The sequence below is a fragment of the Oxyura jamaicensis genome, chromosome 24, assembly GCF_011077185.1.
Source record: "Oxyura jamaicensis isolate SHBP4307 breed ruddy duck chromosome 24, BPBGC_Ojam_1.0, whole genome shotgun sequence".
Lineage (NCBI taxonomy): Eukaryota > Metazoa > Chordata > Aves > Anseriformes > Anatidae > Oxyura > Oxyura jamaicensis.
In genome coordinates, this window is record NC_048916.1 from 4,644,996 (window position 1) to 4,662,131 (window position 17,136).

At 49.9% G+C, this 17,136-nt stretch overlaps 3 protein-coding genes across 8 annotated transcripts in view; all 3 read right to left on the reverse strand.

The window, feature by feature from the left end:
- Positions 1–736: 736 nt before the first annotated feature.
- On the reverse strand, positions 737–7,713 carry LOC118177980 (TLC domain-containing protein 5-like). Of its 6 annotated transcripts, XR_004756003.1 has the most exons (5): positions 7,407–7,713; positions 7,105–7,218; positions 3,105–3,304; positions 1,943–2,684; positions 737–1,349 (listed from the first exon to the last, which is right to left on the reverse strand). XR_004756003.1 is itself a non-coding variant. In XM_035346109.1 (4 exons), exons 3-4 carry the CDS (start codon positions 3,301–3,303, stop codon positions 2,146–2,148), a joined length of 738 nt encoding a protein of 245 aa, XP_035202000.1. In that variant the 5' UTR covers position 3,304; positions 7,105–7,218; positions 7,407–7,713; the 3' UTR covers positions 737–2,145. The 6 variants fall into 6 exon arrangements, 5 of the variants coding, with proteins under 5 accessions (XP_035202000.1, XP_035202003.1, XP_035202004.1 ...); XM_035346109.1 differs by having other exon boundaries at positions 737–2,684; XM_035346112.1 differs by lacking the exons at positions 7,105–7,218; positions 7,407–7,713 and adding exons at positions 4,922–5,000; positions 5,759–6,982 and having other exon boundaries at positions 737–2,684.
- An 897-nt stretch (positions 7,714–8,610) lies between these two features.
- LOC118177982 (TLC domain-containing protein 5-like) lies at positions 8,611–10,817 on the reverse strand. The gene is made up of 2 exons (XM_035346114.1): positions 10,618–10,817; positions 8,611–9,973 (listed from the first exon to the last, which is right to left on the reverse strand). Exons 1-2 carry the CDS (start codon positions 10,811–10,813, stop codon positions 9,435–9,437), a joined length of 735 nt encoding a protein of 244 aa, XP_035202005.1. The 5' UTR covers positions 10,814–10,817; the 3' UTR covers positions 8,611–9,434.
- Positions 10,818–15,085: 4,268 nt separating this feature from the next.
- Positions 15,086–17,136, reverse strand: part of POU2F3 (POU class 2 homeobox 3) — a 41,157-nt gene continuing 39,106 nt past the window's right edge. Inside the window, exon 14 of the mRNA XM_035346108.1 lies at positions 15,086–16,931. Within this exon, the coding sequence (XP_035201999.1) occupies positions 16,892–16,931 (40 nt within the window). The 3' untranslated portion in view covers positions 15,086–16,891. The remainder of the gene's footprint in view (positions 16,932–17,136) is intronic.

Here is a 17,136-nt window from a genome sequence, read left to right on the forward strand (position 1 = left end):
CCCACGCCCGCAGCAGAGCTGGGAAGGAACCGGCGAGCCCTGACTAGCCCTTCTTGCCTCCCTCCAAGGCAGTCACATCGCTGCGCTGTGCCAAATGAGTCAAGTTTGGGTTGAAGGACCAGCTCACCACCAGCCGGCTCTGCTGATCGGAAGCCCTTTGGCTGCAACAGGCAAGGCTGGCAGCAGCACGACAGCCCTGGTGCTGAGTACAGAGCGCAAAGAACACACAGGGAAACAAACGCCAGCTGCTGCCAGCTGGGCAGCAGGTTTGTTCCCTGCAAATGGGACCAGATAGATAACTAACATTTTCTCCTGGACAAGTACACTTCTCTGCTTAAAAAATGCCATGTTCTGTGCCTCTCATTTCTTTAATTATTGGGCCATAAAAGAAGTCTCTCTTACCCTGTAATTGTTCGCTTTCATAAAGTGAACCAGATCTAATCTGGAAGAGTGAAGTCAATTTAAAGCCCAGAGGTCAAAGCATCAATGCAGATCAAGAAGAGCCAAGAGCAGGTCTCCGGCTTAAAGAGGGCAGAGGACAGATCTGGAGCTGGGTTTCTCTCCCACCTTAACTAGTGGGTTTTGGAGATGCATCCTGACTACTTTTAACCAAAAATCCCAATTTGGATCTGAGGAAACACTCTTGTCAAAACTGTTATCTATGGTCCTTGGGAAAAACATCAATGCTCATTTGAAGCGAGCTGTATTTTCCAGTCGTCTTTCCGCACAGCTTCCATGCTTCCACCCACAGTCCTCCATTGTCTTTAAATGCTGGGACAGACTCTGGGTTCAGACACAGTGACAGGAATCTGGAAGGACACCTTCAAGAGCAACAGAAATATAAAGCCTTTACTACCAGTCGGGTTCTGCACCCTGTTCCCTTTTGGCTGCCGGAAACGGCAAGTACAGATTATTCTGCAGTGATCTGCAAACGCACCCTACATTTACTGCCCTCGTTTTCAGAAGTTGCAGCTTGGGGAAGGTATTTGACAGTCTCAGGACGAGCCATGGGGTCTGAGGCTTGCTCCACGCTATGCCTGCATTTGGGCCAATAAATAAAGCTGAGGGAAGTTTGCCGTTCTGCAGACACAGCAGTGCTGGGCCCACGTTGGAGGTCAGAAAACCACTTACTGACAAGTCCTGATGGGGCTTCTCATAAAGGCGAGTGTTGGTCACTCACGGAGCTAGGAGCAGTATTTAGAGAGCGTGGGCAGAGCTTTAACAGTCAGGAGTGAAGAGGAGGAAAAACGTCACAACAGCGCTTCCCATCAGGGGCTGCATCTTTGGGTGTGTTCGTGGAGCACCGAGTCCTGCAAGGTGCCAGTGCTGACCAGAGCCTCTGGACACTACTGAAAAATAAGTTACCAATACGTTATTAAATAAGTTATTGAAAGGAATTAGGGTAGGAAAAAGTGGCCTACTTAAAATACTGTTCTTCCTAGAGTCACGCTGCAGCTCAACCACCAGAACCACTTCTCCCAAAGGAAACGTGGGGATAATGAACAAAGTGCAGATAACGACCACCATTTTGTGTTTATATAGCACCTCTCAAGGGAAGATCTGAAAGTGCATAACACAGATGGATCGGCTCCATCACCCCCAGTTCACAAATGGGGAAATTAGGCACGGAGTTAGAGAGTTAAGTGACTTGCCCAAGGTCACGTAACAAGTTGGTGGAAGAGCCAGGAATCCCAGCTCCCACAAAACACTAAAACGTACTCCTTCCTAGCAGTACGTAGTCACTCCAGCTGTCTAGACTGTACAGGACACTGAACATCAACATCTAGTGTTATTTTCTCCTCTCTTCCAAGATCATAGCAATGCTGAAGGAGTTCGCTGCTAACACTGCTATTTACACCTGCACTGCTGGACCAGTTATGGTTAGTCAGTAAAATTAGCCCTTCTTTCACTCCTATCAGTTAGCGTATGCTTACATACACACCGAGCTAGCCTCTGCCAGGCCAAACACTGCAGATCCGATGAATCCATGGCACAGCTCCATGGATTTCAATGGAGTTATGCCAGGGATAAATTTGGCTCCAGAACTGCTAACGTGTGTTGGCTCCTCTCCCGACAGTGGCATCTCAGGCATGATCCCCTTCCTGCCAGACTGTGAACTCGAGGAAGTTTTTACTCAGCATCCAGTCAGTGGTTTTTCAGATGTCCGTTCGTTTTCAAGTACAGCTCCTCACTCCTCCGACTCCTCCAAGCGTGGTACTTCTTCATGCTCTTCCTCCTAGCGAAGCGACAGATGCTGACCATGAAGACCCAGGAGACAGCGTACATGATGACGCCACCCAGCTTGATGTACCACCTGGGCTTGGGAGAGGCGAGCTCACAGTACATCAGCCAGGCCCCCACTCCGATCCGCACCCCGGTGAAGAGGACCACGAAGAAGAAGTCCACCACGTCGCCTGTGAGGCTGTGGTAACACCCCGTCTCCTTCAGGAACCAGCGGGCTTGCAGCAGCGGGTTCGTGATCTCGCTGCCGAAGATGACAGCGTTGACCTCTGCGGCCGACTCCCCGAGTGCCAGGGATGCTGTGATGCCCAGGATGCTCACCAGGTGGTGGGCCAGCATCAGGGCACCCTCTGTCTGGAAGTACACGCACCAACAGAGGTCGAAGAGGAAGTAGCCCAAGCTAAGGCACAGCCCGTGTACCTGAAGAGTTGTGTTTGGTGATCCTGAAACAGAGAGACACCAGGGAGAGCGTTAGAGCAAGGAGGCAACAAGCAGGCAGGTTCTGAGATGGGGAAAGGGGATTCACCTTCAGCACAGGCAGGCTGACACTGTCCCGTACTGGTCACAGCTCCGCCAGAGAAGTCAGATGAGCCACAATACTACAGTTGTTAGTCCAACAGCTGCACCCATGTAATGGCCACACAACGTGATCGCACACTCTGCCAGATTGCAGCTGAGGGGAGGCGTTATGCTAGCAAAATACAGCACAGTCTCCCCTTTTCTCTAGTACCTTCAACCACAAAGCACCTCAGATATCACTGCAACCAACATTCCTCACGTGGGCTAGATACCAAGGCAACAGGAAAACCCCACCTTGTGCCATCACCCACTGGGGGGCTCAGGACCACAAATTCACCACTCACCTGGGTGACTCAAAGGCCAGGGGCCGTCGATGAAGCCAATGTAAGCAGAAAGACAGGTAGCGAGGATGCCGTGGGTCAGCGTGACCAGCCTGCAGCTCCATTCGTAACTCCGGTGCTTGTAGCGATGGCAGAACCAAGCGTAGAGGGACAGCCAGGCAAACAGGCTGCAGGCTACTCGCAGGGGCAGGGCGAACAGCATCCTGACACGGGAACAGAAGGACAAAATGCACCAGAAGGTGTCACCTTGGACATCAGCACAACCCTGTAGAGCATTTCACCAGCAGCCATCCCAGCACTGCACATACAGAGCTGTTTCCTGACAATATTTATTTTTTTTCTGCAGAGGAACTGCAGTTTCTCTGAAGAAAGGCCCATACCAAAGAGCAATTCATGATAATTTGGGCAGCTCATTGCACAGAAAACAAGTCAGAATTTGGTAATGCACCTCAAATGTCTTCCCCAACCAGTCCACAGTGCAGGATCTGTGGGATATTTTCGTGCTCCTCTGCACTGCCTGAGGGACAGGCTGAGGAGCTCCACATCTAGCGACAAGGCTTTGATCCAGAGCTACTCAAGCCCCTTCATTTTTCTTCCCTGCCCACACAGTCTGCACTTCAATGGTCTGCTTGTGTTGCCCCACCAGACCTACTTATCCCATCTGCTAGCCTGGTTCCTCCTCTACTGCAACAAAAAAACAGGAAATCCCAAAAAACACAGAGTCTCTTGCTAGGTTCACTGCTAATCAGTCTTGCCAGTGCTGCAACACCATCTGCAAATGGGTGAACAGAAACACAAGGGCACTGCCACCTTATCCTGCTACTGGAATTTAACCTTCCAGCACTAACACATTTCAGGACAATTTGGAAACAAAAAACAGCCGTGAGGTCCCCTTGTCCTCCCAGGGAAACCTCCTGTGGAGCAACCTACGTTAAGGCTTCTTCACAAACAGAATAAAGTGGCTGACTGTGCCAGGGAGCAGCCAAGCACTCACACTTCCACTCTCTTTCCTACCCTTCACTGCTCTCCACAGGTGCTCCCTGTCCCTCCTCGCACTTCCCTGTGCAAGGCGTTGCACGCAGCCGCCTCCAAAGTCCATGCTCAGGAGGTTCAGAAAAGCAATGTGCAGAGGAGTGGGACGAGGCAAAACACACTCAACTCTCCTACATACACACTTCATGTCATTTTTTCTGGCACCAAGATCTCAAAATCTTTTTGATGAAAAAGGATTAGCAGCTATGCCCACAAAGATTTTTTCAGCAGTACTTTTATATGGCTTCCCTCACTGTGCGATACAGGATCTCTCTAACAAACAGAAAATACGCTGCCATAAGAAAACTACAACACATACCCATCTGTGGAGGACGCTGGACTTATTGCTAGAAGCCCCCCCGAGCTGTAGTACTCTAATATCTACATCTCGTTCATGTTTATAAAAGCTCTCCAAGAAATACAAGATCCACATCATTATTTCTGGGCATTCGGGGAAGTGCAGCAAAAGAAGCTGAGTCACGCACAGGGCCACGCAGGTTTCCAGTTGTGCTGCAGCCAAAGCACCGCTGGTCCTGCTGCTCGCTGAGCACCGCGGCTGGGGGACACCGAAAGGACACGCATGGTGCCGAGTCAGAGGTGCAGCTCCCGACCTTCCTGCCTCGCCTGTTTTAAGTGTTACCAGGCATGACATAGGAAGCTGGATAAACAAGACCATTATGGTTTAATGGGCCTCGGGAACACGGGGAGATGAAATAAGGATGTGATTAACTGCTCTGACTGGGCGTTTCCATTGGCACCCCTGGTACTCGAGGCCCATACGCACTCACAGTCGGGGTAAGGGAGGAGGAATCCTGATGTGACAGACGGGACCGATGGGCTGAGGAGCCTGCTGGGAGGACACCTGACCTGCAAAAACGGGCAAAAAGCCTGCTGGAAGGAACCTGACCTGCAAAAGGGGCAATAAGCCTGCTGGAAGGACACCTGTACCTGCAGAAGAGGGCAATAATCCTGCTGGAAGGTCACTTGAACCTGCAAAAGAGGGCAAGCATCTCGAGGTGCTTTCCACACCTACGCTTGAAAAAAATATTTCTGTATTTCCCCAGGAAAAAAAAAAAAAAGGAGGGGGCTTTCTTTCAATTACACATCAAAGCTCAACGCCTGTCATTAGCATGTACAATATATATTTTATCTGTTAATTATGCCTCTCGCTGCATACTGAAAAGGGCAAAAACCTTTAAAACGGGCAGTAGTTATATTATTGTCCATATTGCCCCTTTAGAAGGATCAGCACTGCTTGCATTAGCAGCAGCTCTGGGGCCACAAATAAAAGCAGAACAATCAAACGCGCCTCAAATCCCAGCCCTACTCACCCCAAAAGAGCTTAAACCCCTGACGGACACCTCCAGAAAAGTATCACTTCCTCCTTTTTCTAAAATAAGGGAGAAACCACCCCAACACCACCCTGCAACTGCGCACAGGCCCCATCCCCTCCAGCCCCCGGAGGCCCCGCCGCGGGCCTGCGCCCCTCGCCTCGGCACTTCCCGGCCTGGTGGCACCCGGAGCCGGCTGCCGGAGCCAAGCAAGGCCGGGGCTGCAGGGCCGGGGTGGCGTAGGGCCCCTGGGGGTCCCCCCCAAGCCCTATTGGGGCCTCCCCACGAACCCACCTGTGGGAAGCGGCTCGGCCGCCGCCGTGGCTGCTGGGCCACGCTCTGTGCCTGGGAAGAGAAAGCGGCGGCGGCGGCCGAGGGGCGCCCGCTGGCGGGGCGGAGGGACGGCGGCTGGCCCCGGGGAAGGGGCCCTGTGCTCGTCCCCAGACCCTCAGCCGCAGTAAGGGCTGGTTGGGGTCAGGGCTGTGTCCCCCCCAGGTCCGCTCAGGCCTTGGTTTCGGTGGTCAGCGGGGTGTTGCTCGCAGAGCAAGGCAGCCACAAGGCACGCACGGAGCATCCCTTTGTCCTGCGGGCACGGGAGCTGAGCCCCACGCACCCACAGCATTGCTCATCTTGCGTCCCAAAGATAACAGGCACGGCCACGGCCGCGTCTTGCTCGCATCCAGGCGGGAGCGGACATGAGCCGGCTCTCCTGCAGGAGCTGCCGAACCGCAGCAGCATGAAGGTAGCGTACCCCGCGGGGTTCGTCGCCAGCACAGCACGGAGCATGCAGCTTCAGCAGGCTGGGAAAGCACACCCCTGCCCTAAGCCTTCCCTCCCAGCCTGTGCTTATGCAGCAGTTACAAAGCCTGGTAATTTCTTCTCACTGTAGGCATTCAGCACAAACACACCTCTTTTCCACCTGCCGCCCCCCCCCCCCCCCCCCCCACAACAGAGCAGCAAAGCAGGGCGCTTCAAGTAGCTCACAAAAAATCTTCCTCTGACCAGCAGACTTATTTCTTTCTTAAGTTTCAATCAAAGCAATCTCTCACACCCTGGATTAGTATGTATTTTCATCCTGTCGGGTTTTACCTTTTGAAATACAAATGGTGGGAGTGTCTTGTCAGCCTCTCATGACACTTGTACCCATCCTGTTTTCAGCTGGATATCTTGCTATCTCACCTTTCCAGTTCAAGCCAGGCACAGCTTCCTATAGCTACGAGACGCTCATCCTTCTGCTATTTCAACACGACATCCTCGCTAGCATTAATAGCGCACTTGTTTCTCTGACAAATCTTAGGTCTCATCTTGCTTTCCTCCACCTTTGCTGGACCAGGCACCAGGCCAGCCCTAATAGCCTCAATGACAAATGAGGCAGAGCTGTTCTGACGTTCAGTTTAGGATAAAGAACAGCACGGATACACAGAAAGCTACAGGACTAATGTTGAGTCATGGCACAGAAACTGAGCAGGCAGGAAGAGCAGCAGAGATGGTCACAAAAGAGCAGTCAAAGCCTCAAGAAGGCAAGGACTGTTTGCTGCCAGAGGTAATATAAGAGGAGGGGTTTTGTGTGTTTTTGTTTTAAGATCATATGATGTGAAACATTTGCATACAGTGAGATACAAGGTGGAAAGCTAAATCACCTCCCAATGGACTGTACCAGAAATTAGGTGCAGTTTCTACGCTAATTCTCTTGTTTGCTTTGTGCAGAGTCAGCTGTTTCAATAGGCAGGCTGAGTTGCACTGGCTTATTTTGCCTGCAGATGAATAGCATTCAGCAAATCAGCTCAGGACAGGAACCTCTGCTAACAGTTATTTGCACACTACTGCCCATTATAGTATAGCTATACCCTTGGTCATCAGTAAATTCTTCCTTTTCTTCCTTCTGTACCCATTCTAACAAGAGCTTATAGCACCAAGAGGGTCACAGGACTTATTAGCTTACCTTCCCTTAGAAAATATTAGTCCAAAAATGAACTGGGAATATACAGCAGCAAAGGCACTGGTGCTGCAGAGAAGAGGCGGCCTGGGAAGTAGGCCACAGCCAGAATTTAACAGGAGCTCTGTGACCCATGCCCATCAGGAGCAAGCACTGACTGATTCATTGGCAAGGCAGGTTATGGGTTCATTAGTCACAACTGTGAGCTTCAGCTGACCCTCATCCATCCTCCAGACCCCAAGCCAGAGCCCATGGCACTGCCCAGGCTTGTTTGCCCACCTGCTCTCTCCTTCCCAAGCTGCACAAAATGGCACAAGCCAGAGCTTCACCAGTGACTACTGGCCTTGGCATGCTTAACCTTCCTTCAGACCTTCTTTGCTCAGGGGAAGCTTCAGTTGCCCTCCTTTAGACACAGAAAAAAATAAAGTTAAAGCAATTGTTTCTTTTTTTTTAAAGGAGAACATAACTTTATTGGAAGTCTCATTACTCAGGGGAGTTTTCACAAGAGCACAGTGACTCCAAGAGCTGCCACCTCCCCAGGCAGCCCCCCAGAGCCAAGCTGGGAACCCATCAGGAGTGCAAGCCTCCTGCCCTTTTGACCATATTAACCTGCTTCCTTGCCTGGATTCACAACTGCAATGCGTTCAGGGGGCACCTCTAAAGTTACTTCATGCTATTTAATCTCTCCAGACACCTTCCTGCAGCCCCCAGCTAAGGCAGGTGTCAGCACCAGGCAGGGCAGGAGGCATGGAGCTGGTGGGACCACCCCACCACAGCAGCACTGCCACCCTTCCCCTCCTGGGGCTCTGCAGCATGGCAAGCAAGAGCCACACAAGCAGCCTCAGGGCTCCCTAGCTCCATGAAGATGCTCTTCTCAGTAAATCTTCTCAGTAAAGTCTTCAAAAGTAGGAGGGAAGGAAAGGCAACCGGCCTCGCTGAGCCTGAGGGAACTCAAGGCCATTTGTTTCCCAGCTGTAAGCAAGGCTTTTATGGGAGGGGGGAGATCCAAACTGCAGCCTCAGAATGAGGTAAATTCACATTAAAACCCCAGGGGAAAGTCAGAACAATTCTGAGAGGTAAAGACAACAATACAACTGGTCCATACTCCGAGACCTGCTGGTATGAAGCAGATGCTGCACCGAGATCTGCCTAAATGTCACTGTCACCACGGGCACATGCTGGACTCTGTTGCATACAGCTTAAGTGTTCAGTAATAAGTCAGCCCCAGAACAGAGAGCAGCCAGAGAAGACTCTAATCTATCATCTCTCACACAAGAAGTGTCTACTTTTTAAAAAAAAAATAATTAAAAAAAATCCAAGGCTAGGTAAATACCTGCTTATGGAGTTTATCAGCACAAGTCTAATTCTGGATTCCTGTCTGCCAGGAACAGGGTCTTGTAAGTGCCAGAGTCAAACTCCAGGAAGTCACAGTGCTCTAAGATCAATATCTGCTTGAATGCAAGCATTTAAATAAATAATAATAATGAAAAGAAACGTGTCATTAAAAACAATGAGGTAAAACATTGCCTCACCCTCAGGTACCACCGCTTCACACAAAGAACAACTCCACTATACCCCTACAAGCACTTCTGTCGGGTTCAGAAGCTTTCATCCAAGTACTTGGTCAAATGTTTTGCCCTGTTTCTGGATTAGGGGAGAGTGAGGCCGAGCAAATTTTGGCTAGGTCACCCCCCTACCTGGTTACACCAACAAGGGGGTGGGATTTTCCTGATTAGACTTTCTGGCCCTACGCCGTAGTTGCAGACTCGTTAGGCCCAGCATTAGTGCCCTGCTAGAGGCTGCACCGCTGCTGGAGGAGGCAGGGAATCGCAGGTCAGAAGACATGCGAAATTCCTCCCATTTCTACTTAAATCCCCTTTCTCTCAGCTTTTCTGCACACCTGATTCATCTTCTCTGTGGGTGGCAGAAAGCTACAGGTGCCCAAAAGTCAGTTCTGTGCCACTTTCAGGAGTTCTTGTCACCAAGATGGGCCTCAGGAACTAGGAGCTACCCCAAGGGCCCCTTCCACAACCATTAATGAGCTGTCAGGTGCCCGTTTGTTTTCACAGGTGCATTCATACTCCTCAGGCTTGTCCAGGAAGGGAATTTCTTCAACATTTTCCTCCTCACGAAGTGGCAGATCTCAACCATGAAGCCCAGAGATACAAGGTACATGGCCAGGCCCCCAGCCTTGAGGAGCCAGCTGGGCTGAGGGGACGCCAGCATTGCGTACATGATCAGAGCTCCCCCCGCGATGCGCAGCACCAGGAAGAGGAACACAAAGAAGAAATCCACCACCTCGCCCAGCCAAGTGTGGTAGCGGCCCATTTCCCGCAGAAACCAGCGGGCCTGCAGCAGGGGGTTGGTGATCTCGCTAACAAAAACAACTGCATTGACTTCGGTAGCAGACTTGCCGAGCCCCAGCACCATGATCATGCCACAGATGCTCAGCGTGTGGTGGAGCAGCATGAGGTCCCCCTCTGTCTGGAAGTACAGGCACCAGCCCAGGTCAAAGATGAAGTAACCCAAGGTCAAGGCCAGCACATGGATCTGAAGAGGTGTGTTTGGTGAACCTGAAATGAAAGACACACGTAAGAGTGGGGTCTTAAATAAGACATACTTCTAAAATACATAGCAAACAGGTGGCCAGCATGCCTCTTTCCTGCTTGCTTTCTGTGGTTATCCTACAGGCCATGAACCAGGACACCTGGCTCTGCTCTCCCTTCAGACTTCAGCCCCAGAAAACCCAGGCAGGTCATCCCATCCTGCCACGCTTGGCTTCTCCTTTTCTCTCCACCCTTTTAGAAAGCAGGGTGGGAGAGCCTGACCCCATCAGCAGAGCTATGTGAGATTTAACGATAGAAAAGAACAAACCCACAGTCAAGTGCCAGGAGTTATTATACCCTTCAAGAAGTGAACAGCATTTAGTCTGTTCTCTGCATTGCCACACCTAGCAGTAATAGCACCATAAATTCAGCCTGAAAGTCTTCAGTAAGTACATGAATAGAACAGCAGCAAGATTAAAAATATAAAGTCTTAAGAGCTGGAGAACAAGCATGGGAGTTGAACAGAGTTTTGCCATGCCCCACAAACACATAAACAAAAGAACAGACAGCAAAATTGGCCAGATCCCCACTCCACTTGCACAGAACCATAGGAGGAGTCACGTCCCCAGCAGATGACAAGGATGTGTGTCAGGGTAAGACTCCAAACATACCTGCATGGGTTAGAGGCCAGGGCCCGTCCAGAAGAGCAACGTAGCCCGAGAGGCAGGTGACAGCCACCCCATGCAGCAGGGTGACCAAGCGGCAGCTCCACTCGCAGGAACGGTGCTTGTGCCAGTGGCAGCAGGTGGCATAGAGGGACAGCCAGGCCACCAGGCTGCACGCCACCTCGAGAACGATCGACACCATCCTGCTGAAGGCAGAGAAAGAGTCATGAGCACAGCAGCTCCGTCACCGAGGGGTGATCATCCGGCCCTGCTTACTCATGTGGAAAAAACCCAGGGAGATAGAAATAAAAAGAAAAGGAAAAAAAAAAAAAAAAGGAAAGAAAAATAACAAGCCACATGCAAACAACCAAAAAAGTCCCAAACATGCTCCACACCCTTGCCATGAGCACAGCACCCTGCTGAACAGAGCTGGACCCTCTTTAGCACCATTCCCCTGCACACCCTTCCTCGTTCCTACAGCCCTAACACCAGTGGGAACAAACACCATCCCACAGCCCCAAAGCATCCCAAAGCTCCCTGCCCTGCTCGGGCACCGCGGGAACCCCCCCGGGAAGGGACCCCCAGTAGGGGGACAGCCCCCTCCGGCTCCTTACCGAGCTCGGGGCCGCTCAGGACCCGGAGCTGCCTCTGCGGGACCGGCTGCGAGCTCCGAGAGCACCCGAGGAGGCGGCGCTGGGGCTCCCCGAGAGGTTTTTATCCTCCCCCGTCCCTCCCCGCTCCCCGCCCCCGGTTGGTACCTCCTGCCCCTCCGCTGCCCTGCCCCGCGGGGAAAGGGGTCGCGGCAGTAAATCGGGAGAGGTTTTTGGGGAGCCTCCTTCCAGCCTCCTCACCGCAAGAGTCCCGAGCTCTGGTTCGGCAGCTTTGCGTCCTAATGGAGGGGAAGAAAGCACGGAACAAAGGTGGCTCAGGCAAGTAGGGGAGGTGCTTTTGTCTTTTTTTTTTTTTTTTTAAGTTTTGTGCGTGGTTTGGTGCAGGTGACTGCACGGAGGGAGGAGGAAGAGGAGGAGGAGAAGGAAGAGGGAGAGGCAGGATGCAGGGAACGGGGCGAGCAATGGGGCAAATGATGGGGGAGCCGAGCACCAGGGGTTATACCATGAAGGGCTGCGCTGCCTCCAGGCCCTGGCAGTGAACTTGGAGCCGCGTTGTTTCTCTTTATTCAATTCACTTAAAAATCTGCCTGAAGGAAACTCAGTGCCCCCAGCAACCCCAAATCTTCCTACAGCCACTGAGCTCCGTGCAGGGAGTGGAAGCAACCACTGAGAGCTTTAGGTCCTCACCTAAGGGTGCTTTTTTGGGGGGGGAGATCCCACTGCAGCTCTAGCCCTGCAGGCTCAAGCTACCCAGATCTATAAAAGCGAGCCTGAATTTAAGCTCAGCTTCTGAAGGCATTGTGTAGGATGTGAGGGTTAGGTTCTACACTAATGCTACCAGGAAGGTAAGCCCCAAGGCTGTGAGCATCAGGGATGATGAGGGCACCTGAAGGGAGCATTTAGACACTTAGAAAATGCTCAAAGACACCCTTCGGGTCATGGGGAAAACTGGGAAGGGCAAGGACCGAGCCCTGCTCTCCCCACTTGCTCTCATTCTTCTCCCATGTGGAAAACAGAGGAGGAAAAGCAGAGGAATGAACAGAAATACCAACAGCAAATTATTCCATTTCCAACCCTTCCAAATCTTGCTTGAACTCAGGCACAGCTAAGCAGTGTGGGTGTGCCAGGAAGGACACAACCTCTGGTTCCTGATATCCCACCCCCTGCCCCTTGCACACTTGCTCAGAGCTCTGGGGTCGCTGCAGCAGTCGTATGCAAGAGTCGTCCTCGCTATCAGCCACTAGTACTGGCTTTAGCATCTCCTGCGTGCACCCTGACGTCTGTCAGCAGAGAGGAAAATTGGGAGAATTTGTTCATGTTGCATTTTGAGGATGCTGATTTAGCTATCTCTGGTTGAGAAGAGCAGGAGCCCAACTTCCACGGGCATGCCATGTCCTTGTCCCGGTTTTGGTGCTAAGGGGGACCTGGCTCGTTTCTCCAGCAAGCTTGTGAGCGACCAGACCACGGATAAAAATAAAAGATGAAGGGGGTTGCACCCCTCATGCTCAGAAGGAATAGAGATGGGCCCCACAGAGGTGTTTTTAGGTGGGGGACAGCTGACAGATGGCTCTTCACTTACTTCAAGGGTCCCATCACTGATACTTGAGTCCTAACGTGGAGGAGCTCTCCTCAAAGAGACAGACAGGGACGGGGTGCAGTGGCTGCTGTCGGGCACCAGGGCTGCTTCGGCAGCAGGTCAGGTCCAGGAGACGGTGTCAGTTCTGACAGCCACCATGAGGCACCTCTGCTTGTGAGCAATTGTTCCCTGCGTTGTTTATTTATGGCTGTGGGAGGTGACTCTTGGTCTTGGAAAGCTGGAATTTCCTGCCCTGTATATTTTTTAATCCCTTAGCTGCTCCTGTGATGTTGGAGCTATTCCTAGAAGACAGGGGAATGAAAACCTTTCCCTTCCAACTGTAGCTTTTTCTGAAACAGAGAGGCTGCTAGGTTTGTTTTCCTGTTCAGGACTGGTTTATCAATAAACCTGAGAGCCGTTTTATTGTGTCGGTAAACCTTCCAGGGGATAGCAGCTCTCCTGTTGTGTTTGCACAACACCTGGCACAGCACGGCTTTGATCTCAGCTGCAACACTAACGTGCAGGTGCCGCTACCCAGCATCGAAGAGCTTTGTAATCTCCCTCCCCGGCTTTCAGAATCCCTATTTGAAAATGTACTTAGTGCTGCTTTTGTGGGAGCAAATTATATGGAGGAATTTCTGAAAATGAAATATTAGTTAACAGCTGGGTTTTGATCTCGATGCATCTTCTCTATGTTATAAAAATATACACATGTACAGTAACTTATAAATACACGATTGCAAATTGTAAATTTCCTTTTGCTTCTCTGTGTTTTTGTTTGTTTGTTTGGCAAAGAGGCTCACAAACCTCTGGGACCCTTCACCGAGGGTTTAAGCAGACAGTCAGCTGCCTCTAAAATCAACAGCTCAGCTACCAGGTACGCTGCTTAAAATTTGCAGGCTAGGGTTGTGAAGGCAATCAAAATGGCCACTCCTGAGCTTTTAATTAATTGCTTATCATCTACAAAATAACTGGAGATTTTTCACAATACAAGTGAGCTTGGAACCTGAGTTTTGCCTAGCGTTGGTATAACAAACGTCTTCTCTGACGGCAGCAGAATCCGCTGTGATGTTCGTCAGTTGTGCCCTATGCTGTTTTGCACAAATTGAGGACTGGGAGGAGGAGAGGATTGTCATCGCCTAATGGGGACTAAGTGGTTTGTCCGAGGTCATGCAGGAAGTGAGTGAATAGGCTGTAAGCTAAGAAAGGTGTCACAGAAGTACAGATTCGGGTTTAAATCCATTCTTCCCTTACGCTGGCCTTTACATATTTGTAATAGCCAGAATTTTAAAAAATATTAGTCACTGTCTTAGCAGCGTGATGCACGTTTCCAGTATGCAGCAGAGCTTTAGCTTCAAGAATTCTGCATCTTAGCAGGGAGAGGCCAGAGCAAGGTCCCTTTGTGCTACCCGAGCACCTTTGTCGTATGGAGCTGCCTTTGAATAAGGATCAGAAAATTACTGCTGACCCCAGGATCTGATTAGGGGTCTTCCTAGGACTCTTAGGGGTCTTTTTAGTGGCAGAGCAGGTGACAGACACAGCTCTTTTTCGGCCCTGTTCAGAATCTAACCCTTGCTGACTTTATTCGTAGCCTTGTGGTATGCTCAGTGCAGCAATGTGCAAATCGCTTTTCAGGCTGGCATGAAACCCCCAGCCCGGCTGTTTCACCCTCCCATGCAGGATCCTCACTGCAGAGGGAGGTGTTTCTGTGCAAGGCCTCAGAGGAGAGGCAGCTCCTCCAGGGGGATCCCCAGTTTCCCACTTACCACCCATGCCTCATGCTTGGGACGTGCAGCATCGCTCCTCCAAGCCCCCAGCCACGTGGAGATAATGCTGTAGGATCATTTCATGGCCGGAGGAGAATTCTCTCCCTAACCCCTTACCAAAGATCCCCTGGTTAAGGCACATGGTACAAAAAGACATCTTTTTAATTCCTATCAAGAATAATTCCTATTCCAGTTGCACAATACTGGTCTGGTAGGGGAGTCCCTGCTACAGGGGGCAACGGGAACCTTAAACAACGTGCCACAAAAACCCACCCTCGCGGCTGTACCAAACCTGTCAAAGCCTTTAGAGTAATTATACTCAAATAATTTGTTTCACATCTCTAAATACAGTTGGAAAGCAAATAGAGGACAAGGCTTGAAATCAACCCTCTGAGCATGTAAGAGTATTTAATTAATGGCAGAGAGAAGGGCCATAGCAATTAGGGAGATGAATGCTTCCCACCTACATTTCTTGCTTTCCCAGCAGAAAATGCTTTTTAAACCACAACAGATTTTGTTGCAAAAAATAGAAAGTTTCATTTAATTTTAATGTTTCCACTGAAAAAAAAAAATGCTATGACGAAAATGTTTTAGTTAGAGGTAAATGGGTGATGTGGGGAATGCAGGAAACAGAAATACACTTTCTCCGTTCTTTGTTGCTGTTGCTTTTGATGATTTCAGAACATTTTTTAAAAGTGATTTAATATTTGAAAAGGAAATATTTATCATTCTATTTTTCAATCCTTTCTCGTTATTATCAGTGTCTGCTTCTATACCGTACCACGCTCGAAGCGACAAATGCAGTTCCACGTACTTGTAGGGCTCAACGTTTTGTGTAAAGGTAACTGAGAAACTCTTAAGGTCCACAGACCCACTACGGCAATAGTGCCATCACACAGCACGGAAGGAGTAGGATAAGAAACAACCAAATCAAATACATTTTTCCCCAAAAGAAGTGACAACAGATAACTTTACTTAGAAAAAAAAAAAAAAAAGAAAAGCTCACATTTGCCTAAAAAAAAAAGTAATTGGAAAAAAAAAAAAAACTACTACTCAAAAATGTCTATTTACAACCTGTGAACCAAATGCTCATTTACTCTAGTTTCACTGAATTAATTACCTGTACCCATTGACAACCTGACCAGGAATTTGTATTACTCAAGTCTGCTTTTGCATAATTAAATATCTACCTCCTTTTAAGAGGCGAGTTGCAAGTAACCACGATTTCCCTGGCGATATGCTGTGACAGTTGAAGCTTCCTACGCTTTGGCCTCTCATGATATTAAGAAACCTTGCACACAAAATCCTCGAGACTCACACCTGAGCAGTACAACCTGTCCCCCAGGAACGAAGGGCACGCTGCAGGGACCAGGCCAGCTACATCACTTACAATTCAGGACAAACACAGGCACCCCCCTGCTCCGGAGGGGTTGCTTTCGTTTGGTACCAGATAAAGCCCAAAGGATGAATAAAAGAAAGAAGAAGGGGCGGTCAAGACTAATCCTCGTCCCATCAAGCCAACGCAATCTGCTTTTGTGTTCAGTTGGATCAGAAGTGCACCCAGTGTTTTACTACAGTGACATCCTCCAGCGAGGCCAGCTGTGAGCAATAACAAGACCTGGACACAGATTTTGCAAAAGGAGGCAATTTTTTTTAAAGGAAAAAAAATAATAAGAAGGCTCTAAAATACTTTAAAAAAAAAAAAAAAAAAAAAAGGAAAAGGAAACAAACTTCAGAAACAGGGCAGAAGGGCTCAAAGCAAAGCAGGTTTGGTGGTGGATAAAGCACAGTGCCATTGACCTTGGAAGTCTATTGAAAACCAAGGCTCACGTCTAGACACGGGTCTCTGGTGAAATGAACTGGGTTACCTCGGCTCAGTTTGGGGGTTACGGTACGTGTGCGTGATAGTAACAGCATGACAGACCCTTCCTGTGGGAAGCTCTGAAATGAGTGAGGGGAAAAAGAGGGTCCTAACACAGAAATCCTTCCAGATCAGGGATTGCCAGGCAATCCAGTGTGAATGCAGAGATTTGCAAGCAGAGGGCAGTGTTTCATGCTGATAGTGCTAAGCAAGGGCTCGTTCTTGAAGTGAATGCATGGAAGAGGACTAAAATGTCACTGGTGGTGGTAGGGAATCCTTGGGGAAGGTCAGCTGCAGTTTGAGTCCCTGGAGAGTTCTGCTGCTCTGGGCTCCCCTAAACAAGACCTTCATTTGGCAGCAGTTTGAAGGCACTGGAACGCCAGATGTTGCCCCAAGCATTGTTCCTAGAGAAGTTGGTCCATAGCTAGAAGTCAGAGCTCCTGTTACACACGATGGAGGAGTCATCTCAGTGGAGGTAGGTAGGTTGATTCCATCGGTACCAAGATCTGTTTGCAACACAGGGAATAAGAGCTACAATTGCCATGTTGTTAACTTTTCCCCTTGAAATAAAAACCATTCCTATTCTGTCTGTAACCCTTCTTAGACGTGGCAGCCAGCAAGCGATCCTTTTTCCTGTAGGAAGCTCAGAGCAAAACCTCAGTCTTTCTAAGCAGCAGCTTGCACTGAGCTCAGGGTTTCACACACGACCTG

Coding starts and splice junctions, on each gene's coding strand:
- LOC118177980 (XM_035346113.1), bottom strand. CDS start 3,303: ATGCTGTTCGCCCTGCCCCTGCGAGTAGCCTGCAGCCTGTTTGCCTGG. Junction 2,685..3,104: donor CTGGCCTTTGAGTCACCCAG/GTGAGTGGTGAA, acceptor TCTCTGTTTCAG/GATCACCAAACACAACTCTT.
- LOC118177982 (XM_035346114.1), bottom strand. CDS start 10,813: ATGGTGTCGATCGTTCTCGAGGTGGCGTGCAGCCTGGTGGCCTGGCTG. Junction 9,974..10,617: donor CTGGCCTCTAACCCATGCAG/GTATGTTTGGAG, acceptor CTTTCATTTCAG/GTTCACCAAACACACCTCTT.